Source organism: Polyergus mexicanus, unplaced genomic scaffold, assembly GCF_030449975.1.
Source record: "Polyergus mexicanus isolate NDT 795.1 unplaced genomic scaffold, iyPolMexi1.0 SCAF_10, whole genome shotgun sequence".
Taxonomy (NCBI): domain Eukaryota; kingdom Metazoa; phylum Arthropoda; class Insecta; order Hymenoptera; family Formicidae; genus Polyergus; species Polyergus mexicanus.
The window spans coordinates 10328386-10346632 of record NW_027223330.1 but is presented as its reverse complement, the minus strand read 5'-3'; the positions used below and the strand labels follow the sequence as shown (position 1 = coordinate 10346632).

At 39.1% G+C, this 18247-nt stretch overlaps 1 protein-coding gene across 2 annotated transcripts in view; it reads left to right on the top strand.

The window, feature by feature from the left end:
- The window catches only part of Carpa (Carbonic anhydrase-related protein A), a 127570-nt gene extending 110620 nt beyond the window's left edge, over nucleotides 1-16950 (top strand). The window contains exons 6-10 of one of the 2 annotated variants that reach the window (XM_070303184.1): nucleotides 1405-1471; nucleotides 14379-14533; nucleotides 14759-14884; nucleotides 15309-15357; nucleotides 15463-16950. In XM_070303184.1, the coding sequence (XP_070159285.1) occupies nucleotides 1405-1471; nucleotides 14379-14533; nucleotides 14759-14884; nucleotides 15309-15357; nucleotides 15463-15509 (444 nt within the window). In that variant the 3' untranslated portion in view covers nucleotides 15510-16950. Of the gene's footprint in view, nucleotides 1-1404; nucleotides 1472-14378; nucleotides 14534-14758; nucleotides 14885-15308; nucleotides 15358-15444 lie in introns of both variants that reach the window. The other variant, XM_070303182.1, reaches the window with a different exon arrangement.
- The last annotated feature ends 1297 nt before the right edge of the window (nucleotides 16951-18247 follow it).

The following is an 18247-nucleotide window of genomic DNA, read 5'->3' as shown; positions in this document are numbered from 1 at the left end:
AGAAATGAGAAACAATATACAATTAGATTAATAATTTTCAATACCGAGGGGAAAAGAATATTCTCGTATTTTTAATAAAAAATTTTTTACATCTGTATTCATTTTTAGTTTGTTAGAAATTTGAGTTTTCGTGATTATTCGAAAAATATATTAATATGTTTTCGATTCTTTTCCCTCGTATTGATAAAAATATTTTCTTTCAATCAAATAAATATTAGGAAACGATTATCGCGAATCATCCCAGCTAATTTTACTCCAGAGTGATAAGATTAAGAACGTTTAAGGACGGCCGTCATTGAGATTAATTCTCGTAGCTCATAATTAAGATTAGGGTCCCTTTATTACAACAAATTTAAACGGAGATTAAACCGTCGACGTCCGCTTGCCCATCTCTCGCAGACTGAGGATCTTTATTATGTCCCGTGTAATTCTCAAGTATATATATCTGAATTGAAAAATAAAATGGACGCCACCCTTGCCACTCGTCCATACGTCGATTTACTTGATAATCGCAGTATCATAAAATGTTAATGAAGCCTATAAATGTCAGAGAGTCTGATATATAAGAGTCTGATTTCGCGAACACTTAACAATAACTTTCTCTCGAAACATTTAATTTGCAGCGTATGTGATATTTTCAAATGTTAACGATGGCATCATTGTCACAAAAGTACATTTCGTCTAAACGACAAGATAATTGAGGATTATAATAAAAATATAATATAATACATTTATAAATTATATATTTCATATTTTATATACAATATTTTCTTTTGCTGTGACATAAACATTGACAGTTTTAATTAACGAGCATCCACATAAATCTGGATATACCGAAGAATATCCCCGCTGGATATCTAATGTCGTTCTATTACGCGATCGTATTTCGTATTTCTTTCTCAGTCCATCATTATATCCTCTTGTTTACCCTTTATTTACGGAACGCGCGGGGATCAACGGAGAGAGACGGCGATAATTTTATCCTACGGGATGGGAAACGGCGAAACTTTTGATCGACGGCAGATCCGTGACCGGATCAACTTTTATTATTTATCGTTACTTTAAAGTCCGCGGTCGGTTTAGTTGGGTTTTATGGTTAACTTTAATGGCGCGCCCAATGTAGAACTTTCGAAACGACTCTTTGCCTTCACCTCTTTATACGGTGCACTTAGCAGCGACTGAACAACCCCTTTTCATGGGAAATCGATGGAAAACGTATCAAGGCGAAGAGAATGATGCGACAGGAAGAGAGACAGAGAGAAAGAGAGAGAGAGAGAGAGAGAGAGAGAGAGAGAGAGAGAGAGAGAGAGAGAGAGAAGGACACATTGTCGATGCGAATAGTGAACGTAGTGAGGTGTCACTGTCGTTTAGCCGTTATACAAAGAAAGCTGTTTTCTGTTTCAGCTCGGCGATACGTTAAATCCTGAGCTGCAGATCATCACTAGTGTGTTCAGTAAGGTCATACATCGAGGTGAGTACTATGACGTCGTGCGCTGTCGTGAGGGGAAGCGTGAAATGTTCCTTTTCCGCTGCTTTCCTAAATCAACCTGGAAATTCCATCGTCCTTTCGGCTCTCTATTGCGTAATATCACGCTCGGTTGTATCTCGTCCGACGACGTGATAACTTTTTCCTTAACATCGTAATGATAAAACGGAGGTTTCATCGGGTTCCACGATAACATCACTCGCGCTTTTTTAAGGTATCCGTTTGACTTGGTATCTCTTGGTGATTCTTCTTTTCCGCACTGTCTTGAAATAATATTAAACATTCTAGATTTTAATCACTTTTATCTTGACGTAAATTGTGTCTTTTTACATTTTATCATCTCCAGATTATAAAATAATTTTATAAGTAATTTATATGTATATGAAAATTAATTGTGTGTACATATCGTTTCACTATCGAATGATTATGAATTTGTTGAAGATGTTCTAAAATTGACAGATAATACGAAGGACATCTAAGACATTCGTGATATCTGGTTTCGAATGAAATTTCGTATTCAACGCGTTATACAAAATGGCATCCGCCTCCTTTGAATGCCAGTGAATAGTTGGTGTATGTCATTGACGTCGAGACGAATCAAGCGGCGTGTAAGAATTATCTATTCGTGATCGCTCTTGCTTTCGTGCTTTTTACAGCGTACGTTGGGCGACAGTCGACGTAACTACGCCGTATTGTGTTACCGGAACGTAAATCCTGAACAAGCTTCGAATGCAGTAGCTCGATACTAATTTTCTACAATACCGCCTAAATGCGTCGTGTGGAAATCGTCTCGGCTCTTTCTCTGCGCTAACGGCGAATCTAACAGTTACTCTAACAGTTATGCGACGTCACCTGAGAAAGGAAATTTCGAAAAAATGATGAGACATTCGATTGTCTTGCATAGATTCGTGCAGAGGGATCCTCCGAAAGGAACATTCTCCGAAAAACATCTGGCAAAAATAGATTTACGAAGCCTCGCATATTTCTCAGCCATATATTTTTGTTCTGCATTTAAATTTTGTCATTTTTACAAAATTTTTACAGTTTTTTTAAACGCCGATATCGCGTCGATCGTAAACGCCGATACGGCCGAACGCGAACGTCCTCATAAAACTTACTCGGGTCAAAGACATTTAAAGGGATCAAATGCAGAAGGTTCCTTCGGGCTAAAAGTGTCTAGTATCGATGGTAACCGAAAATCTCGGCTTGCCCGATATAGTTAGAAATCCTGAAAGACGAAGGTGCAATTAGTGGATCGCTCTCAAAAGACTGGTCGTCTCTTTTAAAAAAATGTGATGCAGGCAGTTCCCAAGGGGAGAGATACGCGGTTTCACGCATCAGATATTCGCGGCAGTCGAGCTTCGAAAGCTTGGCCGGATGCTGCGGTCCGTTGGAGTTAACTGTGGATAATAAATAAAATGTTGGGGTGGAGGGAGAGAGGGAGAGAGAAGAGTGTGTCGGTTCTCTGCCGGCGATATCCGAGTTCCGAGTGAAGCTTAAGGGGCGGCAGAGACGTCAGTGGATGGCACTCGAGTCGCCGAGTGGAGAGAAAAACCTTCTACGGAGAGGAAAAGGCGAAGGGGGCAAAATGACTCTCTCTTAAGATAAAGAGTCACTTCGTCAACCGACGAGTATTCGCGCCAGCGGACGCGTCTTCGATGTTTGTGTCTGTGTTGTCGTGAGATGGGATAGAATGCACACTTTTTTCTTTCTCAGATTGGCATTTATATAAGAATGCTTGTGCGACTTGTATTCGGTTGAATGAGTAATGGATATCGTTTTCCCGGAGCTTCTCAAACACGGTTAACGACAGGATCCGTTGTAATACATCTTTAAACTTTGAACGAAATATTATTTATTATATGCTTGTAGATAAAACATCTTTGAGAATTTATTCGCGAATCGTAGAAGACTCTCTTTAAAGAAATGATATCTCGAAAGTCATTTTTCTTATCCTGCTTGATGAAAAATTATTTGTATCGTAATACAAATCGCGAATTATAAGTATGCTTTCCATTATGAATGACAAGGAGCAAAAAGAAAAGCGGCGCGTGAGTATGAATAACGAGGGAATATTTTAGCGGAGAGTAAGAGTAATGAAGAAAACGGCGAACCAACGGTGAAAATTACTTACAGCAATGCTTTCCCGTGTGCATTTAAGTAAGCGAAACAATGTTGCTAGACAAGTAGTTGATAAATTTCCAGCTTTCTAATTGCCATAGAGTAATTAGTGTACATCTCCTTTGAAAAGAAGAAAAAAATTTACTGTGTGACAACTCGCTGAAATAATTTGCAATATTTTTCAATAATAATAGACAGAGTGCGATATCACGAGAAATATTCATTTCTCTCTGTTCATAATCGCTATACATATTTTCTTAAAGCATATAATAATTACAATAATATAGAGAGCTATATAATATAATAGCTATAATAATTTTGTTATAATAATAATTAATAATTATAATGTTTTATTGTTATATAGCCATTATTTTATAATAATGGCTATATAACAATAGCTATAATAATTTCATTACAGCACACAATTTCGATTAACCTATCTACTAATTTTATCCTTTTCATATCACTGTGTATGCATAGGTAGGACAAACATTTATGCAGTTATAGTTTATTGAACTATGCGAAACATTGAAGTGGAAGGAAATCGTAGTATTGTCAAAGCCCCCCACCCCCCTCCCCCCTCCGATAACACGCATTACACTCGAGCGTGAATCGAATCATTATCCGCGATATACTCGATATCGTTACGACCTCTAATTTTTCGCAATTTATTTCGGCGAATTAACGGCCCCCCCCCTCTCTCTCTCTCGCGCGCGCGCGCGTTCTCTTATGAAATTAAAATTAAACGGATAGTTGCGATCAGGCGATCCACGTTTGACGCATACTAGGACGCAAATTGCGTCCCGACGTAAAATCGAGATACGACTCCCTTATATCTCTCTCTATCCTTCTCCTCTCGCTCCAGATTCCATATGCGCCGGAACCAAGTCTCCCGGCGATTTGCATCCGGCCGTTTGCGCTACCGGGAGCGACAAGAACGCCTTCTCGTTCAACTTGCGTGGCATAATTCGGCGAATACCACGGCTGGTCGCATTGCTCGACGAGGAAGAAAATAAACTTTACGACCAAGTATTGTATTCTCGGGGATGCGTTCAGTCGAGGGACGAATGGGGGGGGGTGGGGAGACCGTCGATGCGCCATCTCGTTGCATCCCGAAGGATTTTCGTCGCGAGGGTACTCCGTATAAGGGTCGCCCCTCGTTAAACGATTCGACCTGGAAGCGTGCCTAGCGCTTTTTACACAATTAACACGATCTACACTCCGGACGAGTATTGGGAGTATAGGCGAGGGAGGGAGAAAGGAGTGGAGGGGGGGTCGATTTACAAGGGACGACGATGTCACACACTTCGGTGTGTGCATAAATCTGTATGCACGACCGGGCACGGCTATGTATGTATTTTAATCAATACCCCGTTGACACCGCGACCAGGGAACATAAATCATAAGACAATGGAAAATGGCGCGTGGGGGAGGAGCGCAACAACGGGGATCTAAGTATTCCATTGTCGTGTACGCGCGCCGCGAGAGAGCGAGAAGGGGGGGTTCGTCACGTTGCCCGTACAGTGGTCCATGATAATTACGTGCTTATCCCCATCGCGAGAAATTTATCTAACTCGAGCTTTTCATTAGCTAAACATATTTTTCTTTCGGTGCGCAGAATATTCGCTAATGAATGAATCCCTCGTTTTCCGGAGAGGGGAGGGGGATGATATCTTAGAGAAAGATTTTTTTTATTTAACACGAACGATTTTGCGACATACAAACGTGTTATCCTTGAGTTAGTAAAAATTGAGAAGAAAAGAATTTTTTGAAATTTATTTTTGCGTTAAATAACGTGAGTGAAGCTAAGTAAAATAATTCTTTTTTGTTAAAGATTTAATTTAGAGTACTTACGTGTGTACATTACAGATATACGTGTAATGCAATGCAAAATATTGTAATCCGCACAGCTCTGATATAAATTTAATAATGCTCTTACGACAATGTAGAATCGCGAGAAAGTAAGTACCTTTTCATTTATTCGCACACAATATCCATTGCAAAATTCATTTCATCGGTATCATTAATAATAATGTCAGTGATGTCTCTGCCAAATCGATCTCGTGAATAATGCGTTTCTAAACCTTGATCAATAATGCGTATGACATAATCAACCATGATTACGATCGGAGCGGATGAATTGGAAAAACGCGATGAAAAGTATCGGGGGGTGGAGGGGGGTGGGGGGGGGAGGTCATCATCGACTGTTTTCGAGGAGCACATTGTTTACTCGCACATTAATTTCTGTAAACACGCGATTACGCGTATTGTAATTATGAAATTTTTATTGTAACTGCATTTTTTATAAAGTGTCACATCAAATCTGCATTGAATAAATTGTTCAATGAAGCATGTCCGTTAACACTTTATATAATAATAATCTTCGCTCGACGAATGTGAATTTCGAGTATTCGTATATTTGTCACGTATGACAAATTAAAATGTGTTATATTTGAAATGCGTATACAAACTTTTTTTAAATTGCGATGGTGCGAAATATGATTTAAAAATAATAGTGTCTCGCTTGTAGCGTTTGAAACTCGCGAAATTCTCTTGAAAATATCTGGCATTGATTTAAATTTTAGTATTATGCGAGCCATAATATTTATCCATAGCTTTATAAGACATGTATTTTCACAAGATGTCAGGAGCGTATAATAAACACGCGTGATTAATGTCAATCTAGGTTTTCAATGTCCGCGTCTCGCATAGAATGGGGAATGTCTTCCTATTTCTTGATTACCGATTGCCTTTTGTACGCGTACTGACCTGTGAATTGAAATGCACTGATTTATGCGACCGTATACACGCACGCACGCACGTACGCACAAAAGGGATGCTCCGATCTATAGGCGTAGTAATCCGAAGGGAGCAAGCATGCGAGTGCGTGCGCGAGGGAGACGAAGCTCACGAGGAGAATATTCGCAGCTAGGTTTCGCTATACACATATACATATACATCCCCGGCCATTTACTCCGCGCACACCCGTTACACAAGCCGCCCGGCGAATGCCTACGTATCTACTACGAAATGTAGATAATAGATGAAATATTTGCGCGGTATGCGTGGTATTAAACCGACACCCCTGAAATTGTATTTTATAGCTATCCTCCCTGCCACCCTAGCCCCCGCTCTCACAACCCCTTCGGAGTCTTGATCTCCCGACACCCCCGTTTTCCCTTGACTATCCAGGCTGCATCTTTCCCTCCCTCTTGTTCGCTCCCTGTCTCTCTCGCGCACAGCTGTACAATCATATACACAACGTCGCAATACGGCGGTAGCAAAACCGCCCCTTCCACCTTCCTCCCGACCCACCCCGTCCCTCCAGACATGGCGTTTTGCCATATAACGAAACGCCAGAAACCAGTTTGCAGATCTGGCCGTTGGGAGGCGCGAGGTATCTTTCACCCGAAACGTTTCTATCTTTTAGGGGTTGCATCCATACCCCTTCCCCTTCCCTTTCCCCACGCAACCCTCTCTCTCTCGCTCTTTTTCTTTTCCCCTGTTCTTTCGCCTTTTCCCCTATGCGCGCGATCTCTCTAGTCGATAGAAATATTTTTCGCGGCTACGAGAATTGGAGGCAGTGAATTTATCGTACTGACAGACCATCGTCTCTCTCTCTCTCTCTCTCTCTCTCTATGCCGAGAGGGCCGGGAGCAATCTACTTTTTCGGTTTTCTTCACTCATGGCTTCAAGTTAAGAACGATGATACAAGCTTTGATATATAACGACGATTGAGAATATAAAAAAAATAGAATATTTAAATAGCATATAAATATTTTTCTGTAAATTATATTCTATAGTGAAAAAGAAATAATATATTAAAATCGTACAACGCGTAAAAATGTTTCCAAGATTGTAATTGACTTGTAGCTATAATTATAATATTTAAACAATGAGGCGCATATTAAATATGACGTACTCTATAGTGTCTCTATATGTTTATGGCGATAAGGAATGTGCAACAGCTACTCAGGTTCATATTATGGCTGCATTATAGATATGCATAAATATGAACAAATGTATTCTTCTTTATCTAATCGCAATTATAATATATAATGAGATTTTCAAAACTATTAAATATTCTCAAATGACTTTTTATTATAATTTTATTATGTCAAAATGTCAAACTTCTATATAATTAATTATTGAATTAGAAGGTTTAAAAAAATCTTATACAACAATATCTAAAAAAATTAATGATTATTCTCAGTTCAATAATAAATCAATCGTTTGATAAGATTCTCTCCAATTTATTTCTCGAAATATTTTAACATTTCTATGAGACTGTATTAAATCATTACTGTGTTCAACTGTAACATTAGTCGAAAGAAAGAAGGAAAATAATTATATACCATTGTTCTTGTTCAACTACACACTCGGTCGAAACGATATAAGACGGAATAAATAAACTGGCTGGTGAGAGCTCGATCAGCCCTAAGCCAGGTATTATATCACTCGGCAAACAAGAATCTCGTTTCGAGAAATCGAGCGACGACCCTAATATAGCGATAAAATCGACGAATTCTCCTGCGTCGAGCAATATATACGCAAAACGCCGACGTTCGTTACGTGATGTTCTTATATTGCGATTATCGCCGCTGTCATCATCATTATTCCGCCGGTTGTGTACCGGCGCCATTAGGCATGGTCAATTTTCCTAAGAGCGCCTCACATTATTCTTGACGATACTCGACTTTCAACGCAACGAGCGTTGAACATTATTTGCGACGAGAGACCGCGTGTCGTGCGTGTGACCCTCGATGGAAATATCATCGACCCGGCCTCCGAGACGCGGTTCGATAATAGATAATGGTGCGTCGGCACGGATTTGCGTCGACCATGAATTATTAAACGGGAACGTATCCCCTTTTCATATCGAAAATCGCTGTTCTTTTATGACGTACAAGACGCGGCTATTATTATCCGGGGTGTCCGATAAATTTACGGTACTACCGGCAAGGAAGCGAATTTCCTATCTTGAAAAAAAGAAACAAATAATAAAATGTAAAATAAATCGTTTCGGTTCGTTTACACACGTATTTTCGAGAGAAACGATTATCGATATGAATACGCTGCGCGTCCATTTTATCATATTTGACTCCATATGCGGGAGTTATTTTTTGATAAAATGGAGTTTTTCCCAATTCATCTTCCCGCGCGTACAAAGCTCCATTTTTCTTGTAACGGAAATTTAATTTACGGCTTGTATTATCGGAACGTATCAGAAGTCGATACTTGAGAAAACTGCGGCGAACGACAAATATCCACCGGAGCTTTTGAGGAAAAATCCATTTTCAACTTTTGTCAAAACGCGGGAGGACGCGGGGGAAACTTACGCGATACGATCCTCCTTGTGTATTGCAGTTCTCACAATATATAATACAACCGCATTGCCTCGTTTAATCTCGCTTGTATGCGCGAGAACGTATCAATAGCAACGACGGGCTCTTTTCTCAGGCTCGCTCGTCTCTCTTTCCCGGGGAAGGAGTTAATGCATTTCATTAATCACGAGGAGGACCTCTTCATTCTCCATCCCAATCCCGCTCCATCTACGTGTCTCGTTGGCGCAGACGGTACGAAGCAAGTTGATATTTCCCCGTCCTCGTTATTATTACTTGTCATCTTGCCGGATTTCTTTCCTCATCCCCTCAAGCTCCATTTAACTCCCCCTCCTCCGGCTCGCCGACCTCGTTCGTCGGAGGGGGATGAAATCAGGACGCGGCGATAAATAAAAATTAAACGCACGCACGATACTTATAAGACTCATAAGATACTCGACAAAGGCGAAGGGCGCGGAAAGGGAGCACCAAATGGAGGGACGACAGGAGGGGGGGGGGAGAGTGGGAAGAGATCTGCGACGTACGCTCGAAGAAAAGCTTGATAGCTTCTATTTTTTGCCATCGCAGTTCTTGAATAGCGACGTCCTAAGAATATCTCGGCGGGGAAGGGGCACAGAAGCGAATAGAAACGGGGGATATCGTCGGAAGCCACCCCCGACACATTCGGATCGGGGGATCGTTCTGTGTGCAGAGGCAGCTCCCTTGTGTCGAATCTGCCATTTGCTAGAGCGCGTTCGCCCATCTTTAATGTCACGGGCTCAATACGAGAAATAGATAGCGAGTATATATGTATAGCGACATTTTGATGAAGAGCTCACCCTCGTCGCGGTTATACCACCGGCGAACTTTCGTCATCGGGAGACGAGATCGTCGTTACGTTACTATTTCGGGTTCGTTAGGACGGTTAAATGCACTTAAAATGTTTCCGTTGTGTCGCGAGGACAATTTACTATACGTGTATTACTAGATTTTTTTGCACTCTCACATTCGACGGCTGATACTTCAATTTTTTAAATTTTTCCTTTTACGCGCATCTGATTCTTCGCTATCATATACAATAAAATAAGAGGAGAGACAAAGAAAGAATGAGAGAAAAATTTAATATATACTGTCAAGGATCTTGTTTTTATATTACATGTTTACCTGTAAATATATAAGTTGATGAAGCAAAACGAGAGATGGATAGATGTGGCATTTGATGTAGCGCGCACGATAATGGCACGTAATCTATACGATCTGAGTAAATTTAACTGTATCCCATAAAATCGAATAGATGGTGGATTGTGTCCGTTTGGTCGAGTACACATACATATACACACACACACAAGATTCAAGTGACGTCACGAGGATTCGAAGAAATAGATGCAATATATATATATATGGAGGATGTTGCGCAGAGCGAGTGAAGTCTGTGTTTAGATGTTAGCTACGTAGGACGGCGCTATCATGGATTATATGTATCCCTTTATTTGTGGATAAACTGGCACGGGTGTGTAGACTCGGTTCAAGCCGGATTCATCTCATCCACGGAACGAGATTCGCGTAATCTTATGTATACGTATCTCGAGAGATGTATGTATACTGCGAGTACCGGGTATCTTTTCCGGCGCCTCGGAAATGCCGAAGGGATTTTGGCGATTAGATGAAACGGCTCATCTCGCTGTAGAACAACAATTTTCGCGGCTAAAAAAAAAAAAAAAAAAATCGAAATATATGCCAAAAAAAGAAAAAACGGAGAAGGAGAGGAGATACTTGGGATGGAATCGAAGGTTTTGCGCGGTAACATACTTCCCGGTGTCCGATAAATACGATCCCCGGCGCTTGTGAGCGTTCACCGAGCGAGAGATTTATTTTCATCGCGCATTCTAAAATGATGACCTTTTACGCTGGATTTCGCCCGTTGCGCACGTTACGTAGGAAAGATACAAATCACTTCTGGACGTTCGTGGCGGTTACGCGAACGGCGCGCGTCCCACCGTATATATGTATACACCCGAAACCCATCGCTCGCTCTCTTCAAGGGTAAATTTCGTCGACACATATCTCGAATGGTATTTGAAACATTCATTTCGCGCTATGCTCTCATTCGTCAAAATCGACATCGAGCCGCGCGTGTATAAATATTTAATTAAATCACAGTTACAAATATTCTGCCTCCGTTTTTTAATCTCGTTGTCTCGAATCTTTTTTTTCTATTCGCATTATTCTCTTTTGTTCAATATTTAAAGAATTTTGCATTAAGGACGCTTTCAAATGTACTTGCAATATTTAGAAAAAGAATTAATATTTAAAAATGTTTATATAAATTTGCGTATAAATATTTAATTTAATTACAATTACAAATATTCTCGCTGCCTTCGTTTTTTAATCTTATTGTCTCGAATCTTTTTTTCTATTCGCGTTACTCTCCTTTGTTCAATATTTAAAGAATTTTGCATTAAGGACGCTTTCAAATGTACTTGCAATATTTAGAAAAAGAATTAATATTTAAAAATGTTTATATAAATTTGCGTATAAATATTTAATTTAATTACAATTACAAATATTCTCGCTGCCTTCGTTTTTTAATCTTATTGTCTCGAATCTTTTTTTCTATTCGCGTTACTCTCCTTTGTTCAATATTTAAAGAATTTTGCATTAAGGACGCTTTCAAATGTACTTGCAATATTTAGAAAAAGAATTAATATTTAAAAATGTTTATATAAATTTGCGTATAAATATTTAATTTAATTACAATTACAAATATTCTCGCTGCCTTCGTTTTTTAATCTTATTGTCTCGAATCTTTTTTTCTATTCGCGTTACTCTCCTTTGTTCAATATTTAAAGAATTTTGCATTAAGGACGCTTTCAAATGTACTTGCAATATTTAGAAAAAGAATTAATATTTAAAAATGTTTATATAAATTTGCGTATAAATATTTAATTTAATTACAATTACAAATATTCTCGCTGCCTTCGTTTTTTAATCTTATTGTCTCGAATCTTTTTTTCTATTCGCGTTACTCTCCTTTGTTCAATATTTAAAGAATTTTGCATTAAGGACACTTTCAAATGTACTTGCAATATTTAGAAAAAGAATTAATATTTAAAAATGTTTATATAAACTTGCGTATAAATATTTAATTTAATTACAATTACAAATATTCTCGCTGCCTCCGTTAATTTTGTTGTCTCGAATCTTTTTTTCTATTCGCGTTACTCTCCTTTGTTCAATATTTAAAGAATTTTGCATTAAGGACGCTTTCAAATGTACTTGCAATATTTAGAAAAAGAATTAATATTTAAAAATGTTTATATAAATTTGCGTATAAATATTTAATTTAATTACAATTACAAATATTCTCGCTGCCTCCGTTAATCTTGTTGTCTCGAATCTTTTTTTCTATTCGCATTATTCTCCTTTGTTCAATATTTAAAGAATTTTGTGTTAAAGACGCTCTTTCTCAAATGCACTTGAAATATTGGGAAAGAGAATTATTATTTATCGAGCTATCTACATATATTTGCAAAACATTTATATTACTTCGTGATTTTTTCATATTAGAAATTCCCTCGCGTTTAATAATAATCCTGTTTGTTTAAATATAATTGTGTTCGCGAATGGCAGCTCATAGTTGAAACGCGCAAGTCCGCCGCTGTCGATGGAAAGTTATGCGAGGGTAGTGCATAATGCATTAGGTATACACATTCTGCATGAGATGCAGATATTTGCGGAGTGACGGCTTACAAGCGAGTCGCATATTGCTTGTTCTTGTGTAATTCTACTATTTACTACAGGTTATACGATACATTTACACGAGGCGTTCGAAATTATAACTTCCTGAATATGCAAAAGCAACGCGGCTGCATTATTACTGCGAGAGTATTACGGCTTAAGTGCAATATCATTATCTCAATGGAAATGAGATTTGCCGATAATGCTTTCGCGAGGTGAATTACGAAAAAGATTGAAGAACTCATAAATACATCGTTATTAAGTTTAGAATTGAGTCTTGATTACTTTTACGAGGGAAAGGTTAAATTTTATTGTACATAGCCAAGTTATGGGTACGCGTCAGCATTTCTCTGTACGTGTGTACGTGTACAGGAATATTGCGTACATAAATTGCACATAACATATACATGCCCGTCTTATATAAGATTTACGTATGTTTGTGTAGCGCGAATCGTGCCGCGGAGCTCGTTTCGTTCCTTTTTCCTCGTTTGTTGCTCTTTTCGAGATTCATCGTCGTTTTTCCGGCCTACCTCCGGAATGCCAAAAGTTCAAAGACGGATTCGTGCGAATTCAATCGCGAATAGTTTCGTCCGCCTACACGAAAATGGTCTCGCGTCGAGTATCGCCGTCGTGGATACCTCGGAACGAAGGATTTGTATCGGGAACAGCGAGGAGCGACGCCTTTTACGCTTCACGGCCTTCTATAAATCCGCATACGCGCCTGTTATCGATAAAAATAATACGAGGCTCGTTTTGCACGCGTGAATAATCGGTTGAATTTATAGAAATGTTGCTCTCTTGGAAAATGGTTACCGAATTTTTGCGACCGGGTCGAGTGTCAAAGGGCGATGGAAGCGTCTACGAAAACGGAATAATTCATAGCGACTGAACGCTCTGCCTTGATATACATAGTGGAAAATAATCATTTGCTAGGGATCCAGAGAAAAAAACAGAATATTCTATTTAATAAGCTTATATGTGTCAGTATGTCCTCTTCCAACCTCTTCCACAACCCTTAATTTTCTGGGATACAATCTTAACATATTTTGAAACAAATTAATATCGCGTTCCATATCGTTTAACACTTCTTGAAAGTGTGTAAAGTTATTCGAGAATATCTGTTGCCATATCTTTCTTGTAGTGTCCATTGTCTATGAGAATTTCAAAAATGTTCTTCAAGACCGATCAAAAAAATATACACAGCTAAATACGTCAAGTATCTCGTCCTGAGCATGAGTTTTGTATATCTCGAGCGATTATCATCTATAATTTCGCTTCCGATATCGTTTATCGTTAACATTCTGACATAATGTACAGAACTCGCGCATGTCAATTGCATTAACAGCATTTAATCTTCTGCTTCTTAATCTGGATCTCTTAATCACGAAGTATATACATTTCTCTTTTACGATCCCTTATCAGAAATCTTAACGTTTAATTAAACTTTTAATGGCATTTAATTCTTGAAAATCTCTCCAAGAGCTTTAAAAGTATCGCTAATTGATCTCGCTTGGTTTGAAGTAATTTTACCTTGTATTTTTGGAATCTTTGGATCTTTAGTGAGCAATTTCGATAATCAATATTGTATTCGGGTTTGTTCAATTATATCATTGCGTGACAAATCTCATTTTACGAGCGAGATAACGAAATCTATACCGATATCCGAATAGCGCTCCATAACTAAATATCTTACTCAATATTTTATCTTTCAGGTGACACCGCACCTGTCCGCTACCTGTCACTGAAAAGCCTTCTTCCGGATACTACCGGTTACATGACTTACGAGGGCAGTACAACGCATCCCGGCTGTTGGGAAACGGCAGTGTGGTTGATTCTCAACAAACCGATTTACATCACGGCACGAGAGGTAAACACATGGCGATCTATCGATGCCCAATTTTTTTCACGCGATATATTTCTTTTCGTCCCTTCAAATTCTCGTCGCGGGGTAGATTCGAGGGACTCGCGTGTCTCGCAATCATAATCGGATCATCGGAAAGTAACGAACGCGAAGCGATAAGACGGTGATAGTTTGGTCGAATCGATCGACGAATCGCATTATTCTCACGATGTGCATTATCTCTGTCATTAGCTGTACGCCCTAAGGAAATTAATGCAAGGCCCTCCCAGTACGCCGAAAGCGCCCCTCGGTAATAATTCCAGACCGCTGCAAGGTCTTCATTACAGAACCGTGCGAACGAATATCGATTTTGCCAAGGTAATATAACATTGTAATTATGTTTATTCGATATTCTCGTGCAAAGAACGCGTAGTATCAATCAAGTTAATTATCATATTACCTACAGTAAATGTGATATCGCGATATTTGCATTACAAAATTAAGAAAAAAATAAATATTTGTAATTTTCTCTCTCTCTCTCTCTCTCTCTCTCTCTCTTTCTCTTAAGATTATTTTATCTAAAAAAAAAAATTAATTATTTTTTAATAATTATAAAAATTAACAAAGAGATTATAAACTTGAAGTAAAAGTTATGAGCTTTTTTAGAGCCGTTTTCTAAACGAATTATTAGTAGAAAATATCTGCGTCGTAAAATACTTTGATCGACAGTAAAGGAATCAGTCTCGTCAGAATTTTCTCGCGAAGCTGCAACTTAAATGTACTTTTCGTGTTATTCCGGCAGCGGGGAAACGCCAAGTGTCCATCGATGGCGCAGGACATGCATTATAGAGGTAACACACGATGTTAGCCAGGCTCCTGGAGCCCCTAAACTTCATGCTTCAACGCGAAGGGATCGTCTCGATTGAGAATTTGAAAAGATGACTTTTTCCTTCCAGCCAACACGTGGCGGGACGACGGTTCCCTATCGCACAACGTAGTCTGAAGCCGTCCCGCGGTAGGACCACGAGAGGGGACTTTTTTCCAAAGGAGTTTTGGAACGAGACGAGTTCGTACAACGCGATACAAGAAGAGGGAGACAAAGAGCTGATTTCTAACAACGGGGAACGAGAAAGGGTTTGCCGTGGCTGTGCGAAAAACGGACGTAAATATTTCGAATGGTCGTGTAAACTAAGGGGCAAAATAGAAATACCATAGCGATTCTCGAAGTGAACCGACAAGTGTAATACAACCACCATTTTGTTATCAAAATGGTTACGTATATAATTTGTAGATAAGTTTTTATCGCGAGAAAAATATGTGAAGAGAGATTGAATTTTGTTTCATTCCCCGGAGTAGCAAGGACAAAGTTGCTGCGTATGTTGCTGCAGCACTAATGTATTGTAATTCTCATGAGTGATCAAAGGAGCTTTAAGTGTCTTGGTGGGATACGAATTTTTGTTTGAATCGTTGTTTGTAAGCTTACGCATATGAAGATTGTAATAGTTATCAGAGATGGGCGTATAATTTAAAGTAATATCTATTATAAACAATGTAATTTTGTAAAATGGACAATATAGCGCACACTTTCAGCTGACGAATGAATGATTCCTATAGCGAGAGGATAGGCATTGTTTCTCGAAATGAGAGAAAGAAATTTTTTTAAATGCCCATCGCTGATAATCACATTGATTCGTCTTGTTTTCACGTGCGAATCTGCTTGAATAATTAATCCCGCTAATAAGCCTGTAAATCGATCGGAGTTACTTGACAGGTTTTGTCAATTATCGCGTAGCCAATGGCGATACGACGTAAAGCGATGTAAAGCGAAAATCGTTAGGAAACGCGGGAAAGGGAAAATGGGATAGGAGAAATGAAGCGGAAGCGCGGGAGGAGACGAGACGATCGTGATGGATCTCGGTGGCAGATATAGAAGAAGAAATAGCCGGTATCACGATGGAGGAAGGAAGAAAAGGAGACGGAAGTGGAGAGGCGGAGAGCAATTTCGTAATAGCTTCGGGATAGAGAGGAGTAGGTTAATAAAGAAGGAATGATTCGGAAAGGAAAGAGATTAGGATGAAGTCATGTGGTAGATCAACCGTGCGGAAGAGAACGCTGGACTCTCTCTCTCTCTCTCTTAGCTTAGCCGATGGACAAATAATCCGGCGCGCTTTTGTATATATAAACACAGATACGAAGAAAATGTTACATGAACAGACATTTACCTAAGATAGACGTTAAGCAGTGAAAAAGGCGAAAGTCTTTTAGGGAGAAGAAAAAGAAAAAGCGTGTGTATAGAGAATAAAGTTGTATCATAAACCGAAAAAGTGAACGTTTAACAATTGTGGTTAATAAGTAACAATAAAGGCGACGTTATATTGTACAGCAACAGCAGCCGCTGTGTCTCTCTCTCTCTCTCTATCTCTCTCCTCTCTCTATTTCTCTCTTTCGGGCAATTATTTTTTTGCCGTAGACATATTTTATATCGATTATAATCTTTGTTTTACTTTTGTATATATATATATATATATATATATATATAGATCCATCGCGTCCCCATCCTCATACCTCTACCATTCTATTTGCTTTATCAAAGAGATATTCAAAAATAATCTCGTTGAATAATTTGCACGCTATCATACATCAACGCTACAGACGTTAACCGAAGCGGCTGCTTCGATGATGTAAATTAATAAATTTTGACGATAATCGTTAATTTCCGAACCCAAAACGCGCGGAGGAGAAAGTTCGGTTCGCCACGCCTCTACAAAGTTGGGCATTACAAATTTCTTTGTCGACGTGCGTCAAGGATAAGTCAAAGTTCCAACGACGCTCACGAAAAGTTTCGCGTTCTCGAGCATCGGGACTACGCTCGATCCAAAAATTCGTGCAGGCTGACAAATTATCCTTGGGACAAAACTGGGTTGAACGCCGGCCCAAAGTTCATGCCTCGGCCTGCGAGACCACGTTTCATCCTTAATTAATTATCTCCCGCAACTTTCGCGGGATACCTTCCTCTCCCCCTCTCTCTCTCTCTCTCTCTCTCTCTCTCTCTCGATACTAAGAGGTAAGTAGATTCTATTTTATCAATTTGCGGAATAATTTATACGCACGCGGCAGAGAAACTGATTGCCCGATAGGACGCGATATTCTTCACCGTTGGCGTCTTCACGCTTCGCGTTCGTTACACAATTTGACGTTGTTGCAATTTAATCACGCTTGAAGAAGGACTGCACGCGACGCACGATCCAAACGAGATTACCGACCTTGTACATAATTTGACTCAATGTAAGGTCAGTAATCGGTCCTTGAAGACGAACGCGAATAATATATAATATATTATCATCGTTTTATATAACGATCCCTAACTATTTATTCTCTTAACAATTTGTTACGCGAATGATATATAGATATGTCAAATTTTATTAAAGATTTCGAGATATAATTATGCGACATGGAATAATATATGATGAACGAATACTGTGAATTTTTCAAATACGTTCTGAAATTCGTCAGATTAGCGCGTAGATGTTGAGAATTCGTGCGCTCACTCGAATTGTAATATAATTGCCGTATCATTTCGGATTTTGCTATTTTTATTACGCGAGCAATTTCTCGGTCAAAAGATATCATCGATCGTATTCGCGCGCGTGTATGTGTGCGTCAGCTTAAACGAATGGAACGAATTTAAGAAAGGGGAAGATTCGCCGGAGAATGTGCTGAGCGAGTAGCTGGGCTCGGGTT